The sequence below is a fragment of the Struthio camelus genome, chromosome 2 (genome assembly GCF_040807025.1).
Source record: "Struthio camelus isolate bStrCam1 chromosome 2, bStrCam1.hap1, whole genome shotgun sequence".
NCBI classification, from domain to species: Eukaryota; Metazoa; Chordata; class Aves; order Struthioniformes; family Struthionidae; genus Struthio; species Struthio camelus.
The window spans coordinates 47,568,346-47,587,185 of record NC_090943.1 but is presented as its reverse complement, the minus strand read 5'-3'; the positions used below and the strand labels follow the sequence as shown (position 1 = coordinate 47,587,185).

General features: G+C 39.9%; 1 protein-coding gene across 2 annotated transcripts in view; it reads right to left on the bottom strand.

Annotated features, from left to right (window-relative positions):
• The window catches only part of CMTM8 (CKLF like MARVEL transmembrane domain containing 8), a 40,103-nt gene that overhangs the window by 3,729 nt on the left and 17,534 nt on the right, over positions 1–18,840 (bottom strand). Inside the window, exons 2-3 of one of the 2 annotated variants that reach the window (XM_068935510.1) lie at positions 7,159–7,332; positions 1,539–1,655 (exon numbers count right to left, since the gene is read on the bottom strand). In XM_068935510.1, the coding sequence (XP_068791611.1) occupies positions 1,539–1,655; positions 7,159–7,332 (291 nt within the window). The remainder of the gene's footprint in view (positions 1–1,538; positions 1,656–7,158; positions 7,333–18,840) is intronic. The other variant, XM_068935511.1, reaches the window with a different exon arrangement.

Below are 18,840 nucleotides of genomic sequence, written 5' to 3'. Positions count from 1 at the left end.
CAGACGACCTTTGGAGGTCCAGTCTAGCCTAAACTCTTTCATGCTTCTAATAACATCGCTTGCTTCTATACACCATTATTGGTCTGGATAAGCACTTCAGCTCCGACAACAAGGCACTACTAAGCATATACACAGGCAGTAAATCCAAGTCCTCCAATAGAGGACTCTTGGTGAATCTCGAACTGTAGCACGAAAAACTGTAGATGGTGATGTAAAATGACTGCACTAGAAAAATGTAGCATTCCTAATCTCCAATATTTTTTTTTCTTATGAAATAAAGCTCTACCTAAAATTTTTGCAACAGAGAATGATTTACTAAATTCTCACATAAAAATCCATAATGGGTTCAGAGAGCAAGAACCTACATTTAATAGAGTTAGACATTATCTAATCTAATCTAATAGCATTAGATAAATAATATTAGAAGGTATTAGAAGAGATTTCAGACATCCCAGGAGATACTGAGCCTTTACGCATTTTGCATAAAACCTGAATCAGCATGAAGCTTATCTAGCAGCAAACAAGCTCCTGTCAACAGCACTGGCTGAGTAATAGATCAATAGCTATGAAGTGCCAACAGAAGACCCTGAATGCCACAGAAGCAACGGGGATGCAGTTATCCAATGCCCAAGACAAAGACAGAGCAGGTGTTCAAGTCTCTGTGTTCATCACTGTATAAAACAAGCTTCAGACAAAAGACAGGACTTGTGAATGTGCCGGAGGGGACAACTGCAGATGCACTTACAGCCAACAAAGTAGCTGTTACTCAGAGTTACTCTATACAACTGAATTTGAACAGTGTTGCGGCAACAGGCAAAGAGTTCTGCAACTTCCCTAACTAGCTAGAGGTGGTCTTCACCTACTCAGTGAGTGACAAGGCTGTTAAAAGAAACCCACTGACTGGTTTGAATCTCCAAAGGAGAAGACAATAATGTCAAATTAATTAATGATTTGCATCCACTTTAAAACACTCGGCAGTTACATCATTGTTACCCACCCAGCCTAGAGAAAAGCTTATCAGAAGCTGAGGCTGTAACAGAAGACCACTGCAGAAACAGCAGCACCACTTCAGAACCTTCCTGGAAGCGCTGCGTGCGTGGCTCATCTCACAAAAAGGAGAATGCACCTTATCAGCTTCAGTATACAGTCAGTTGAGTTAAACTGCTTTTGAAGTTACTTAAGTGCACTGAACTGACTCGGTGCACACTCAATTTGTTAACTCTCACGTACAGGCTGTAACCTCTGCCAGAGAGCTAGCAACAAACAAAGGCAGCGGAGGGGAAAGCAGTATCGTCCTAAAAACATTACAGCCTCTTTCACTGCGACTGCCATGGCTGAAGGTACTCAGAACGGCTACTGACCTCCAAGGACAATGAGCTAAGTTACAGCTATCTGTAGATTTTGTGCATGAGCTTCTATACCAGTTTGTAGCTTTTCAAAATCCAGAACACATGAATTTCAAACCTTACCTCTAGTGAGCCTTCTTTTGATATACCTTTACTAGATACAGAACCGATTTAAACCAAAAATGAACTCACTGAAGAAGCTGCCCAGCTGTTGTAATTGTGACTGTCCAGTTCTTTGGTAACTGAAGATGCATCTACAATGGCAGCAATGAGGTACAAAATGAAGGCACTTCCATTAAAACACAGACCCTGTTGCAAAACAAAACAAAATGATCAATTTATATGCAAATACATTTGTTACCATTTTCTATTGCAACATGACAAAACTGTCCTCTGAAACTGTCCTCTGAAATATAATGTACATACACAAGGTACACATACAATGTGATTCTTAATGATCTGTCTTTCTCATCTTTTATCTATAAAATTAAAATGTAACGGCTTATTTTTAACACTTATATATATTAAAGCATCTTTTGAACAAACTCTGTTCTCTCCATCACAATGAACCCAGAAGAGTCTTAGAGCCAGTGTACTGTGGTTTTCCAAAAGTGAAAATGAGGATAGAGCTTGGCTATCATGATCTCAATGTTAGGCAGTGAGAATATAACATTATACGAAAAAATGAAACAAAACAAACTGCAATTTGATTACCTTTCTGATCTTACACTGTCAGAGTGAATGAGTTGTGCATACATAAAGAATATTGTTAGAAAGCTTACAAAACTTCATCTTTCTCTATTTTTGAAGGAGATATAGAGGAAGGTCACTTTTTCAGTCAGTGTTCTTCCACCATTTAGTACCTTTCTATCTTCTTTTGAGGAGAAAGAAACAGATAAAAGCAAGGAGAACAGACTGAATGGACTACATGGGCTGTCAGAAGACCCATGGCAGATGTTGCATTTTCAGAATGTGTTTTTTTAGCAGCATTCACACCTCGGGGCACCTATGTTCATTGCTAAGAAATAAACAAAGGAGAAGACATTGATCTTCCATAACACTACAAAATATGAACAAGAACTTTTTTTTCTGGTTTTGCATGCAAGAGAGAGCAGGAAAGGAAGGAAGCAGGCAGGTCAGAAAGGAGGAAAGAGAGAGAAAAAGGTACGAGTTTCCTTTTTTAACGTAAGTACTTGTAATCCTTTGCAATTTAGTTACTTGCCACTTCTAGGTCATGAACATATACTTAAAAAAACAACAATAAAAAAAATCCACTCTGCTACTTGTCTAAGCCATATGAATTTGGCCATAAAATACCCTTCTGATGCACTGATGCTGTGTCTAAGTGAAATACCTGTAACACATTTTGCACACATTTACAATTGCAAGAACTAGAAACCGGCAATTTAGGCCAGGTCCTACTGTTGTACGTGATCTGCTCCCTTCAGCTTCTGGCCCCATGTTTGCACTCCAAAGCATCATACAAGTATCACAGCCCTTAACTGTGTTGTCCCAGTTGTCTCCAAATGCAGTCAGACTGATGCAGCTCCAACTTATTAATTTGCATGGTGTGATGCTAGGAATATACATCAATTATTCATTACTGAATTCACCAGTCCCCAGTTCTGACAGAATGACAGAATCTTTAAAAAAAAAAAAAAGAAGAAGAGTTGCAGCCCAAGAAAAGAAGTTCAGAAGGCAGTGACAGCAGCTGGATCCACATCAGCAGTTCCCTCTGTGCAACAAAGTGTGAATCAACACTTGAAATGGTTGGTGTGGAAGCTCCTCACATCTCTCTCCAAGACATTTGGTTCAGGCAGACTTAACTTCAGATTAGATTGAGTCTGGTCCACTGCAGCACTTTCCCATGACACATGCAGTTCAACACTTTCTGAAGGAAAGCTGTTCCACAAACGCTTGCTTGCCCAACTGCGTGCCCCTCCAGAGATTACCACACTGTGCTTTCATCTGTTAACACGTCAGTCTCCAGTCACCGTTGCTTACACGAGACTTGACATACCAAAAGCCTTCTTGTTCATCCTAGTGGCATTACCGAGTGTCACTGCAGTATCTGCTGCCTGATTCTGGTCCAAGTTTGGACATTTCACTGCAAGGAAGAAGTGGCAGACTAAATCTGGCAGCTGCAGCAGCAGTGCCATGAGAATACCTTGAATAAATTGCGGCCTGTCATCCTGTACCTTGTTTTCCCAGGCAAAATGGAGGGGCAAAACATCTTCCTGGGGTTCTGGCCACTGCAGCTGCTTTGCTCGACAGATTTCTGGTTCTGGGAGATGACTGCAGACTAGTGGGACCACACTGCCCTCAGAACGCAAGATGACAAACAGCAAACACAAAACTTAAAATGGTAGGCAGCCTTTTTGGCAGCTGATGTCATCTTTTCACTGTCCTCTCGCAATCATCTCAGGAGCTCACATCAATGCCTAAGAGAGCAACTATCACCTATGGGGCACTGTAGCCTCCCTCTTCCGTCTGTCAGGAGCAAATCAGTTGGGTGTGGGCAAGTCTCTGCAGACAAAGTAGCCTCTGAGACCATCCTCTGTTTGCTCACGTAACACGTGTAGGTGACACCAATGAAGTCATCCAAGCCTGTGGCTTCCAAGCTGGGAGGGAGAGCCACCTTCCCATCCAGCATACAGTCCATGCCAACTACAGCTACATTTGCTGCAGGGGCTCCCACAGTATTGTGTGGAAGCCGTGGTGGATTGTGATGGATGGAAACCGTGGATACACGCACTTCTCATCTGTGGCCTGGCCTCAATATCTACTTCTCCAGATCTTTCTGCCTTCATCCTAAGAAAGAGTAACATGCAGCAGGCTGCCGCAGGCCAAGCACTGCAGCTTTGGTTTAGTTTCCTCTGTAAATAATTTAATTTGCTTGTAACAAAACTGCTTAAAGACCCAAACAAATGTGAAATAAATGGAGACAACAGGAGGATTTGCTTTAAGACTGATGGTGCTCCAAGTCAAACCACTGATGTACACACAGACACTATCTGCTGCCATTCACAAAACCTAAGGCTGAGGGCAGAAAGGCCTCTAAAGGTATACTGGGTGGAGGCTGCCCTGCCTGTCCCAAGTGCTCCTTGTGGAAGGCACACTGGGAAAAGCCAATCAAGCAGCTTATGTAATATCTGACCAAATTCAGAACCGGCTGGAAGGCACGCAGAGCCTCCTGTGATTCCTAAGTCCTTGCAACTTCAGCACATTATTTGGAAAGAAGGCACTTCTACCCATGTTTCCAGATGGGTGCTGTGCGCAGCCCCTCGCCATTCAGATGGAGCCCAAGGTCTGGGATTTGAGGTTCAATTTATATACTTATATGAGTGTTTTTCATCTCACCTGTATCAGTTGATCTTAATAAAAAGTATTATCTCTACTTACAAATCTCACCTCTCTTTGTCTTAGCTGAGCAATACAGTAATAAACTATGAAAACATAAATTTTAAGACAGGATGCCAACAGTTGGCAGACTCAGGAGAACTTCTGCAAAGCAGTGATTTCCAAATCCTTTAATTTGATAGCCTAGAGTATTTGTTGTTGTTATTTTAAAATTTCCCATTCCAAAAAGACTCATTTACCCTGGAAAGCTACAAATGCCTGCAATATCTTGTCATATAGAAAGGAAAAAAGAACATAATTTTTGAGAAGTGCTGCTTTGGGAAATAACACTGTTGGGGAAGACAGAGTGCAGTGCAAGCTGATTGGGCCTTTACTGCCAATATATTACTCAAACCAAATGGTTCATGCTAAATTACCATCTGCTTCTTAAAATTCAAATTTACCAGATTTTAAAAGCTACCATTGATTGTTTTAGCAAAGAACTTGCACCGTTAAGGACAGTCAGTTTTGGAGCACATCCTTTGGGTTAATTTGCAATAAAGTAACGTCTTGAGCAACTTGGTAATGTGCTTAACCTGCAAAAAATGAATTTATGACAGAGAATTCCAGATAACTTTGGATTTTGGATATTGCGTACAGTAAGTAGAGGCTGAGCTAACTGTGCAGCAACTAGCAGAGACTGAAACTCAGGATACTCTGGAGAATGGTGGGGAGGTCAGAGTAAACTCAGTGACTCAAAAGGTGTGCATCATGCCCTCGTGAATGAAGATATTAACAACATCTCCCTGAAAGTAGACCCAACATTCCTCTTGCCCAGCCAAGAGTGGCAGGAGTCCAATTCGTAGGCTACTCCCAACAGCTCTTCTAATACCTCAGGGCAGAACAAGCTGGAATGCAAGCGTCTTTATTTGGTTTTGCATTCATTTTCTCTTCAAATTACCTTTTAGTATACAGGGAGACTGCCTTTTGGACCTACATTTATGTGATCTTATCTGTGACACCTTCGTAACTCAGAGCAAGAAATATACTCAATATCAAGTACAAACACATCAAATGTTCCAGCTTGTCTACCATTATAGATTGGGGCAACTCATTTATGTGCAGCTGATGCCAGTAATATTGTTAAATTAATAAAAGATGCCTAACAACTAAAATTGGATCCAAATGGATGCCGATGTGTACCCTTTGAATGTACTTTACTTACATCAAATGCAATGAAAAAAAAAAAAAAACCTCTAAACATACCCAGATACATTACTACTGTAATTGAAATAATCCAACATTTCTGTAACAGTGTTATAGCCTTAATGGTAACTGCTGGTTATGAAACTTGAAAACAGAGAAGCTATCTGAGCATAATCCTGGTTGTTCTTATTATTAATTGCTGTAGCTGGCGATTTGTTATAGCAACCAATGGGAAGATAGAAAAAGAAAAAGCATACTCAATTTTAATCACATACACAGTACAGCTGATAACCAGCTGTTTGCAACACAGAAGGCAAATATATTTTATCGGAACAATAACCGACTTCTAGTTAGTAATCTTTAGCTAATAAAAAAAATTAAAAGTAGTATCTCACCATATCAGGCAAACACAAAGCCAGATTTGTAGTAATTCTTGGATGGGTCACAAACAGATGTTGGCTGAGGTGACAATGATTTTTAGGATTTATTTCCCTAAAAACCAGCATCAGTTTACAACAACCAGGTAAGAAATATACTGTTGAGAGGTATTGCTAGCAGGGATTATTCAAATCACAAAACTTGGACCTGAATTTCAGGTGCCTATAAATTTTTTCTGTAATTAAATTAGTTGTTTATCTAGTTTTCATTAAGTCTTGAGCTAATATCAAAGGATTGCCTGGGAGGTATTTTACATATATATAACACTAATAATCTGCAGCACCATTTTTACAGTAGGTCATATACAGCTTTTGAGATTGTTGCTACCTCTGAATTACCTTTTCTTTTGCCCCAGCAGAGGAAGACTCATATTCGAGATCCAGGATCCCATTTCCAATTCATGATGTTGACTCAGATAGAGATTCCTACTGTTTAAACCATAGGGCCAGGTCTGTTAGCACAGAGGCAGCAACAGACTCAAAATTCTTCATGGGATATAATCATAATTGGGGTGGGGGGGGAGGAAGGGAAGGCCACTGTGCATAAATATGAATCACATGCATCACATGCACATTATTAAAAATAAAGTCACTTGATCAACCAATGAACACAGTGGTGGAACACCACAGGAAATGCTTTTTAAAAGTGTTTGGGTAGTAAAGAGGTCAAACACTGGGGGTATGCAGAAACACAGTCATTAAGGAAAAAGTTGCAAAAGCCAGCAGTACAGTGGGTTAACCACATTTTTAGAATACATCAATATTTTATTCTCTTCAGCACCCGACAAAACCCCCAAAGTGTAGCAACAACAAAGACTAGGTGTATTTACCACCGTGGTCCACGGCACCTGGGGGATCCTGGTGTAGGTCATTGTCATGTAGATGATGAGAAAGAAGACGGTGAGAACCCAGTAAAATACAGCTACAAACATCACCCAGCCAAAGGCTGGATATAGAAAGTATTCTGTTCCAGCAATCAGGGTCCACACCAGCAACCCTATAACCTGCAAAAAGTTATGGAGAAGAAAGATACTCGTTATACAGTTTTAGACCTTTTATACTTATTCTAGGTCAAAGAACGACATCACTTTGGGGGTATTCTAGGGATGAGGTTTATCACTGAAGACATCAACCTGCTGCTTTATAGAACAACCAGAAGCACAGAACAGGAAGCATGAAAGACAAAGCAAATATTGTTTTAAAGAGAGATTGCAATTCCACAGCAGTTTAGGCTGATATAAATCAGCCCTGTAATCCCCACTTCCTCTTTACTTCAGCTGTACAAAGTTGCTCTCTCCCCTGCGCTAGAGTTGCCGTTCACATAACTATTCGATGAGCCAGTTTGGGATGCCATGCTGACGGAATGCCAAGCCAACAAAAAAGAGGAACAAATAAAACTTTTTGCTATGGCAGGACGTCACAAAGGAAAAGACAGAATCATGCGTGTGAGCGTTGATTTAGCTCACCTTTAACTGTTATGGAACTGTACTTGCAGTGGTTTTACAGCTAGCTCTTGAAATCAGTGCTCATTCTAGACATATAAACAAACTGAGAGAAAACATCATAGTCGTGCATGCTTGAATACTAGCCAGCTTACAAGCATGAAGGCAAATACTGTTATTTTGCAGTCAGTGAAGTTGTTGTCCCTTTGGGGAAGCCTGGGAAGGACCACTGGTACGTTCAGGTCCCATCTGCCACAGTCACAGGTGACTGAGCAATTGGGGTCTAGTTCAAATAGTCCACAAAACACCCACTCTGTGGACTGGCAGGCATGACAGGCACAAAACAACTCCCAGGACCTTATAATAAGCATAAGATGAGCAGTAAAATATTAACGGCCATCACTGTAATGTGATGCGGGAAGAGAGCAGGGCACGTTGGGAACCCACACTCAAGCAAAACCCTCAAGCAAATCCTAGTAGACCAGTCGGGGAAAAATACTCGCTCTTGATCCTGAATCTGGCAATCTGTTCATACGTAGGATGTGAACAAAATACATCAACCAGAGATTTTAATATACTCTCTCAAGTCTTCTCTAGTGTTTCCCCAATCTCCAATGCATTAGAGGGGTGTGGAGCAAACAAAATAGCATCCAAGTCATGTGCCAAGGGGAGAACACTATGTTTTGCAATTTGTCTAACATTTATAAAATCTCAATTAGAAAGACAGGGATATTTTATATCTTTCATATTATTAATAAAAAGAAAAGAAAGCTGAATGCAGTCAGATTTCGGAACTAAAATTCTTATATTTGAAAGAATGCTCATCTCTTTCTGCTACCTTGACTATGGTGAAGTTGCCTAACAGAGAGACACAGAAACAAGACAAACATAAGAAATAGCAACACACATCTTTAACAGAGGCCAGTCACACCAGGACAGACTGAAGAACCACCTACCCCAATATCCTGTCTTCAGCACTGGTTAATAACAGATATCTAAACAAAATATTTTAGAATAGGACATGCAACAGAAGTATCTATTTGGTATACTTCCCCAGCTTTCAGGAATCTGCCACAGAGGGACTTCCTGAGGTGGTATCTTTGTAATCGATAACCCTTGAGAGATGAGGACAGCTCTGCTACAGCTTCATGTGCACAAGGGTTGATCCTAGTCCCATGCAAATTATTGACCATAATCCCATTTACTTTGCTTGTGCAGAATTGAGTGTGTAATCATTAATGTTAGATCGCTAAATGGTACATGTAAGATAAAACTAAATGGCTAAACAAAAAGTTATTGTAACTGGTAATTTGCACGGTTCTGCTGACTTTCAGCAGCTCCCTGGTACCTATTTATTCTGTCTTCAATTCATCTTCCAAACCATCACCCAACCTAGACTGAGCACTCAGTTCGTTGTGTTTTGTTTCATAGTGTATTCCTGTACATTATTTATATACTCATCCACATCTGCATCATGCATACATAAAAGCACAGCGCAAATATACAGTCCACTTTTTTTTGTCTTTTAATAGAAGAAAGCACATTAAGCTCTTCTAAGAGCAATTTTCACCACCTCTCTTTCATATGAAGCCCTGGAACTGATGAAGCCCAGGAGATGATTCCTACCTTCCTCAGCATACCAGGGGAGGGCAGCATTGCCTCACAGGAAGAGTTCAAATAGCATTAACTGGGTAGTTTAAAAAACACACTTTTATTAAAAAGTTACTAGCTCAGCAAAGTTGCAGATAGTTCATTATAATCTAGTTCCAACATCATTTTACTAATAGTAGTAACTCAGTTAATGCCTCAGATTTCACAAACTACCCATGACTAGATTAAAAACGACAACCCCATTTTAGTGCAGCAACTGTGTCAAAATTAAACAGCCCTGATAGACTGTTTAGCTAACAAAATACCATTTTCTTGGGATACAAAGGTGCTTTTCTTTGTGACCATCCACTTTAACCCAAAATTAAATTCATTATCCATAAATTCTATCAAAGAATAATTGGTCTTGTGGTCAATAAATAATTATGAAAGACAGATTTAACCTTGATCTGTGTATCTAGTAAAATACCAAGGACAAAAATTCTGGGGATGAGACAAAGGAACTAAAGAGAGTATCACATTCAACACTCTAACCTACTAACAACAGTGTTGTTTTTTAGAGAGGTTTTAAAAATAGACATAATTCTTTTTCATAAACAAGTACACGCCTATGAAAAATGCTTGATACTAAATTCAACATAAATAAGATTGATAATGACATCTCAGCTCGTGCAAAGGATTATTTCTGGAAAAAGCAAAAATTTAATAAACAGCAAGTTCTAAAAATTAACACGGAAAATTTTGAGGTTGCACAGGACCACTAATCTCACATAATCACAAAGATGTGATTATGTAGCTGTCAAGACATTAACTAGAGCACTAGTATACTCACTGCTCACTGTTTTTCCAGTAATATCCTAAACTGGCATTGTCACCCCTCTTTCAAGATCACATACATTTTAATATTTAAATGGCTGTACATCTTTCATGTATCCAAAGACTTCTTTTTAATACATGTTTTTAGCTGGGCCACATCAATCTACGCAATTGAGATCTACGCACCATAGATCTTTCAGATTTATATTCTTAAGCAGTTCTTGGTTCATATACATCTTCACTTTGATGGGTTGCATATTAGAGCGTGTTTGACATTTTCAGTTAGATCCAGATATTCTTACTGCATATTACTGGAGCTGACAGGCTGAAATAATATTTCAGTTTTCTTGATTAGAGCTGAAAAGGTCAGAGCAGCTCATGGCCAACTATTCTTCCTGCGTGTAGTTTAAGTGATATGGCAAACGGTTTCGTTGCATATGTAAACACACGCAACAAATTGGTTTAAAGTTCACGTTGGCCGTCAGCACCTACAAAATATACAGGGAGTCAAAGCAACATAGACATCTAGACAAGTCTTTCATTATTAGCTTGTCTTCTCAGCATGTTAAATCCTGAAATAGCTTTGGCAGTGTTAAAAGCCTGCCTCATAATATTCTGCCTGTCCCCGACATTACGCACTTGCTGTTCTGCAGATCGGTACAAACTGGACGACACTTATGTATCTGCTAGAGCAGAAAATGCCGCTCTTCCCGCCGATTCGATGAGAAATCCCCCAGCTGGGCTATATTCAAATGCCATCTCACAAACACCAAAGGTACAGAATCTGGCAAGTAAGTGACACGTACGCCATATCGTAAAGCAAAGGATAGCAATCGTAGTATCTGTGCAGCCCTTTCAGCCATCCAGCGTGTAGGGACAGCGCACACCTGGCTCCGCTACTTCGGATCAGCCGAAAGGCAAGAGACACAGCTCTGCTCCGGGTAACTGGGAAGGGCGTATAGCTCATTAGGACCAGGTACACTGCAGTGTATTAGTAACAACTAAGTATTTGATTTTAATTTATGAGCAAGTCAAACTACGGAATACCCCTTATTTAGAATTACAGGCATACACCACGACCCTGACACAAATGATTCTGAAAAAGGGAGGAAAAGAAACATCAAGAAGAAAAGAGCAGGCAGTTCATGCGGTGACTGACGAGAAAGGATGCTGGACCAATCGGGCCCAGTTTTTCAAGTCAGATGGGAGACAGGGATTTCACTCATCACTAAATTATAAAGGCAAGCAGTTTTCCCATATTTACTGCAGACTATGATTTCACCTCGGACATCTATTTTGTGATCATTTAGCTGCAGCTTGATCGGGTGCCTCCATTACTAGAATGCATGAATATGTCAAGTGTACTAATGCATTCGTCAGCAGCTGGCAGATAACATAAAGAGGAAATAACTTTGTAGCAAAGTCCGATATTATTGAGTGTGCAAGTTTCAAATTAGAGGCTTAATTGCATATTCAGACCCTTAAATAAGTGCCATAATTTTTTCTGCACCACTGAGAACTTCTGAAGTATTGAACTGTTTAGACATCAAAAAATAAATACAGACTTTGTTGCATAGTAGATGAGAGACAGCTTGTCTCATGTTGCTAGTCAGCAGCTAGGAAAGCAGGCATGAGCCTGAATCTGTGTATTTTATTTTGCTTTTTAAAGCAGTTCAAAAATTGTAGGACTGAATTTATACCTGCAAACTATATTAAAAAAGCCTGTGATGGATTCTGCGACTCCTCTCCAACAACACTAACTTTATAAATTCTGCAGCATTCATCTTGACTGGTTAACTTGGCAATACAATTTAAAATGTTTATGCATCCTTTCCAAAGGGAAAAAAAAAGTCTCATTATGGCAGAACCTGACAGGCAAAAACCCAAGGCTCGTCTAGTTTCATGAAATAAAAACTATTTGGCATGTTTGCCTGAAGCTTTTCATAGCCTTTGTGCTGGAGATGCTTCCTAGGACCATTCCACTTCTCCATATGTACAAGTATGGTAGGATTTATACACAGTTGCTAATGGCACAGACAGAAATGATGGCAGAAGGAGACTCAATGATGGCAGAAGGAGCTGTGCATCTGTAGAAATAGTTGCCTCCTGTATTCAGGGCACCTGAATGTGGACAGGATCCAGCATGTAAAAGGCAAGACATCTCGCATCTCTTTCCCAAGACAAAAGATTTACTACTAGTAGAAAGACAGATCATTCTAAATTATTGCACATCATTATTTCATTACTAAATCACAAGCTAGAAACTACCCAGCAACTGCACAAGCAGCATATGAATGCCTCAGTCTCCATCCTTTTCTTCTCTAAGCTACTCCCTACAGGCAAAAAAATCCCAGGAAATCTAGTACGGGCAAAGAGAGCACAAACTTCGCTCACCCTGCTCCCTACTTTCCTAGCTCGCTTCCACGGCCCTGAGGAAGGCAAGGTTGGAGATGCTTCTCTTCTGGCTCTAAGAGGGTAAGCAATGATCCCTGAGGGCAGCAAGACCAGCACTTCAGCACTGTTAAGGACCCCCCTTATTTGATGCTGACTAGTCTACTGTCCCTTAGGTATTTGTAAGCATTTGGTAAGATTGATTATTCTTCCAAATATTTTAAGTTGTGATTCATGCACCAAAACACAGGATCCTATACCATGAATCAAAATATGCAAGAAGGGAGAGAGGGGAAAAAAAGGTAATAAAAAAGAAAAAAAGGAGAGGAAGAGGGCATTCCCTCACTATTGTTCCTGTAAGTTGTGCCCAGCACAGTCAGTCGTACTAAGAAGTACATGTATTTGTCTCATATTTGACTGATACAGAGTGATTTTTTTTCTTTCAGTAGAGACTTAACGGTGCAAGTGTTTGCTTTGCATTTAAATAATCTCTTTAATTAGAACGTTTGTGCTCTCATACACTATTAGTTTTATCAAGTGATAGATAACCATTTCATCTTCTGCCACGAGAGGGAGCGCAGTCATTGCTTTTTGTAGGAAAGTGGTCCACAAGAATGCATTTGCACCTATCTGTGGTGGTCAGCGAAAGAACAGTAGTTTTATTCCCCCATAAAAGAATTATCTGGTAGAGAGAGAAAGCTGGAGAAGGAAGAGAAAGAGAAATGTATGGAGCCAGTTCTTAAAGCATCTGTAATAACAAGGGGCAGCTTTCATACAATCCCGAAAACACAGATTTGAAAAGACATGCCCAAAAGAACAGATCTATATCCACGGAGATGGTTGAGTCATATATACGGAAACCTTTTACAAATGTTATAATTAGGGAGTCTGTGCCAAACAACTACGATAGTTTCACCTCCATAGTGGGCATTATGCTTGTAACAACAAAATAAAATGCAGGTTAATCTACAAACTACTGGAAATAAGGATGGTTTATCTGTTTTACTAAAAAAAAAAAATAGTATTTAGAAAAAAATATTTTTGAATATCTATCAAAGGGAAAAAAAGCCTAAGACAAAATTTAGTGAAACCTACAAACACTGAATAAATCAATCTAATATCAGTCTAGACTAAAATACAATCCAGCAATTATCTTAATTTAATTCTGCAAAATCTTTTTTGTGTTGCAGTTTGAGAAAAGGTGATAAACATTTCAAAACTACTTTTAGAACTGGAAGGATTCTAATTTAAATCAGATTTCTATTACAACTAGGTAAAGATGCAAGCACAACCAAATTCAAAAAAGGTCCCTATCAGCTACACTTTCCAGAGATATCAGATCCCTGTTGAAGCATCTTAGAAATTTCAAGGACCATGTTAGCATATGCTTTAATAATCTCAGCAGTGTCTCAGCCTACTCTTTCCCGTTCCCAGTCTCAAACATTTTTTTAACATGAAATATTACAACCAGTGACAGCAGCCAACCCCATTGGATAACACTGTAAATTATTTTTCCTCCATAAGCATTCAGCATCATTAGCTCTCGGAGGCATTTCTTTTCCTAAGAGCTCCTCAGCGGAGGAAAGCTTTGTGATTCACCCAGACTCTCTTCATGTGAGACAGTCCTGCAGGAAAGAATTTTAGTTCTACATACAGGCAAAACAAAACAAAACAAAAAATCCTTTGAATTCTGGATGCTACTGCAAGGTCATACACCAGATGAAAAAGGACAGTATTTTTGCTAATATTTTTCAGGGCTTTGTCTTCCTAACAAAGTTCAAGAATCCACGGTGCTCACAGAAACACGCCAGAGGTCACAGTGGACATACCAAAGAAGCACTTCACCATTTATTCATTATAAATCTCAGCTACTGTCAAACTGCATAGCAGTTACAGTTCTCAGATCTCTTTCATCTTCAAAACCATTTTTATTAGTAATAAAAATGTATAAAATTCACTCTCATTTATTTTCATAGCAATTCTACAAGCTGTCTTTTTAAAATTATTTTTAAGCAGCCCATTTCAGTATTGAATCTTCCCATAAGCCTTTAAACTTTCTGATACACTCTTGGCTCTGTGGTAGCACCAGCAAGCATCCCCCTCAAAACAGGAGGGCTTGGAATACTGCCAGGGCTAAACTTCACTTAAACGGAGAACTCTTCCTTAGAGACTTTTTTTTGTTGTTTAAGGATAGCTTTCATGAGAAACAAAACTCTCCTGGAAGCAGCAAGTGTCAAAATATGCTCTAGAAGTATATCTTCACTATAGAGTTAATGATATATTTTACTCCAATTTTAGTCCAAATCCGACCACGAGCCACTTAGAAATACCTCCTGACCCAGGTCTGAAATTGCTCAACTACAGGTCCACCAGCACATAGCAGTTAGACCCTGGATAAAGATTTTCATTCAGTAGGGAACACACCTATTTTGAAGTGAGAGTTCAGAGCAAGTCCTTCAGCTGCTGATGGACTCCAGCGCCTTTCCGACAGCCCCGAAGAGCAGCTAAGTCCTCCCACAAGTCACTCAGTTCCCTGGGAAAGAATCCAAAAGCACCTTTGCAGGAAAAAAACAGGGGCTGGGCCTCCCCACATATGAGTCAGTACTGAAGCAGAGGGGACACGGTAACACGGGCAGGAATTTGCTGTGTGAATGTTGGTACTCGGATTAGGCAAGTCCTGATGTTTAGACCGTGACGCTCATTACCCAGATCAGCCAAGCAGTGAAGATGTACTTAACCGGCCGTGGCATGCGTAAATAAGGGTATCGGCTTGCCATTACAACAGAATTCTCATCATGAGGCAGAGCCAGTTTGCAAGAGCTCCCAAGAAGCTGTAAGGTGTCATTGGGAAGAGCACACAGAGCAGTAAGTTAGACACTTATTTCTCATCAGAAAGAATGCTGCAATGCTGCCTAGGTGTAAAACTAATAATATCTGAGCAAAATGTAGCAGTACACCCTCATTTCATATTACCTTCAGGAATCTACCACCTACTAAAATGAATAAACCATGCAGGTACTTCCGCTCCAGCCTCCGCTGTTGACTCCGCTGACCCTCCCTCCCCCCCTTGCAACAAGGAGTCTTCTGTGATACCCTGCTCTGGCTCACTGAGATTGACAGCTGTGATTGACAGCAAGCTAATTCAGGGCTGGGAGAGAGTAAAGAAACTGTAGGGTCTGTCCCAACAGCGTCTTACAATGCTAAATTGCTGCCTCACCTGAGAAGCATGCGTGGAATGTGAGAGCCCGGAACTAAAACCAGTAACACAGACAAAAGAGAGAGAGTAAATTAAAAAAGCAAAAGATGTTTTTCTAGAAAACTGCATGGAAATTGTGAAATACCTACTCAGTACAAAAGCTTCTACTTCTTATGCTTTCTCAGGAGATTTTGTCTGAGAAAAATAATTAAGAGGTAGAATAGAAAATATTCAGAAGGCAAACAAGAAATAAGATTATGCTTTGGTTACAAATTTTGTTCCATGTGATCAAAACAGTCAAAACAGAACATTAGAAACTGTTAGGAAAGAAACGAAATAATAAAGAACTCCACTAAACAGAGCACACACAGAGCTTTATAAATCAATGGTGTACCCATACACTGAATATGTTCTGTTCATCTCTTTCCTACTTCTAAAAGGATTCAGTAGACTTCAGAAAGGCACTGAAAACAGCTCCTGTAAGAAAAGAAACTTAAATTTGGAAACAAGATGACCCCATTTTTCTACTCTAGACTGAAGGTGAGCATGCCAGAAGTCTACAGAATGACGGGTAGCAAAAAGAAGTGGAAAAGGACAGGATTAGGCCTCACAATACACGACGCATCCAAGTAAATTATCAGGCAGAAGGCTCAAAAACATAAGGAAGTGAACGGTATTTAATGAAAAAGAACAACAAGAATAAAAAACAATACATAATCAGAATACAGACTTCATTGTCACAGGATGTCATGGAAGCCAAAAACACAATAGGTTCAGCACATTACACAAATTCATGCAAGACAGGTCAACTCATGGCTGTTACCTACACATGATAGCCAAGATGTGGCCTTCAGCTCTGGAAATTCCTAAATGTGCAGCTTGCTAGAAGGCAGAAAACTACAGCAGGGAAGGATCTGGATCAGTCATTATCAGAGACAGAATATTGTCCTAGACAGACCGCTGACCTGATCCATTAGATTGACCATTCGTAGCTTCTGGTTATTTTGCCTTGCTTAACCACAGGAGACCCTGGTAACTGAGTACCGGAAGCCCCAAAAGTGCTAATAGAACAGGATGAGGCTGCTACATGCCACAGCAATTTATCATTGACTTTTAAAGTAGAATTACGAAGAATAATCTCACACAATGGCAAAGAAACTGACTGGAATTATACCATCATACAACCTATCTTCTCAACAGAGCAGTGGGCAGGTTGTGTTTGATCATTAACAGATCATTACAACATGTACAAAGCATAAAGATTGGTCCTCGTCCCAGGGCACTTTCCACATTAAAGGTTTTAAGGTTTGTTGCGGGCTGCAGTCAGGAGCACGCTACTATTTGCCGAGGCCCGTAAATTCTGACTTAACGCTTCTGCTTTGCCTGAGGATCTGCACACACAGGCATTTATATAGGTAGTGTAGTGTGCACTGCACTGTGCTTACATATATATTTCTATATACAGCACGCATTATCTACATGGCCACGCTAGAAGGCATAACTTGGTTTTTGCCTGTAACGTTCTATTATCTAACAAAAGTGTCTTTTACTGAGAGTACATTAAGATGGGTCCTTCCCGGGTCAGTGAAGAAGATCTGTCATCAGCTTCTTTTGTAAAATACATAGATCTGCTGCCGCAGACCAGGAACGCACCGATTATTGCTATCGATGGCTTCATCAGTGGCAGAGTTTAGTGGAAAAATCAACAAGGGGTGGGTGTAAAACGCTGCTGAAGACAAAGAGCCTTCCCTAAAAAGCATTGCTGCTTCTTATTCAGCCCTCTGGAAGGGTGCTGGGGGAAACAGTTGGAAAGTAATGACCTCCCCAGCTTTTAATCTCTAAACCTGACCTCACTGCACAGAGACCGTCTAGTCTCTTATCTAGCGATCACGACAAATGTGAATGAAAGGAACACTGCTACTCCCTTTTCCTTCCACGTCCTCGAGGCCCGACGATGGAAGCAACTGCTCCCACCACCTACTATTTCCACCAGAAACACCTTCTTACTGTGCAGTCATTATGTTGATTTAAAATTAATCTTTTACTGTCTCTACATTTTCCCAGCAGAGTTGGGCAAAGTGGTACTGCTGAGGCAAACATCGTGGGCTGTAGCTCTCAAAAATCACACGTTCGGGAATTATTCATTGGAATTCTTGTTACACTTTGCTCTTCAGCAGCAGTGAAATGTAATTGTAAAGTAATAGCATATTAGATCCAGATACAAAATGATCTGCCTTTTCAGTTACTTTTAATGGAAATTTTCACTTAATGCTGTTTTCCAGTTTGAACTTTAAAGCAGACAGTTACTAAGCAAAATAGTCACATACAAACACACAAGAGATGGGATATATACTTCTTTGTTTCCTAAAGGTTGTTTTTGTGCAGCCTCTAGATACCTCTAGATTTTATTTTTTTTTGAAACTGTATGCTTGGAGATTCAGTACAAACACCTTCAGTTTTAAAACTAGCAAATAATTTCCATATTCATTTTTTCTTTTTAAAATCCTGGTTATAAATCATCAGGATAGGTGAAACAATAAGGTTAAATGTTTTCATGTTTAACATTCAAGAACTAATGCATTTTGCAGCTCTGGGTAAAAGTTGTAGCTGATTTCTCTACGGAATAAGATTCCTAAGCATGGCCCTTAATTAATCCTGTCCCCACTCAGGCAGTACCAAAGTAAAATTACATCCTATATGACCTATGTATGAGACGCAGTGGTAATTCATTGAGTTGATTTGTCATGAGTACTAACTTCAAATCCATAAAACGCCACATGATTTCACTGATTCCCATTGTAAAATACCTCCATACTAACAGAACTATGTGCAGGTTTGAGAGCTCCTATTAGTAGGGAACGACTGCTTGGTGGTAGAACTTAAAACGCCTGCACTGCCTCTTTCGCGCAACCTAACATTAAATAAATAAATAAATGAAAGGAGATCCACACTGGCAGGTGTATTTTGAATTTTTATTTTGAGATTTGAAGCTGAGATTTGGATAAGGAAAAAAATTTCCTCACTTTACATTCAATAAGAATTCCAATGGACACAGAATT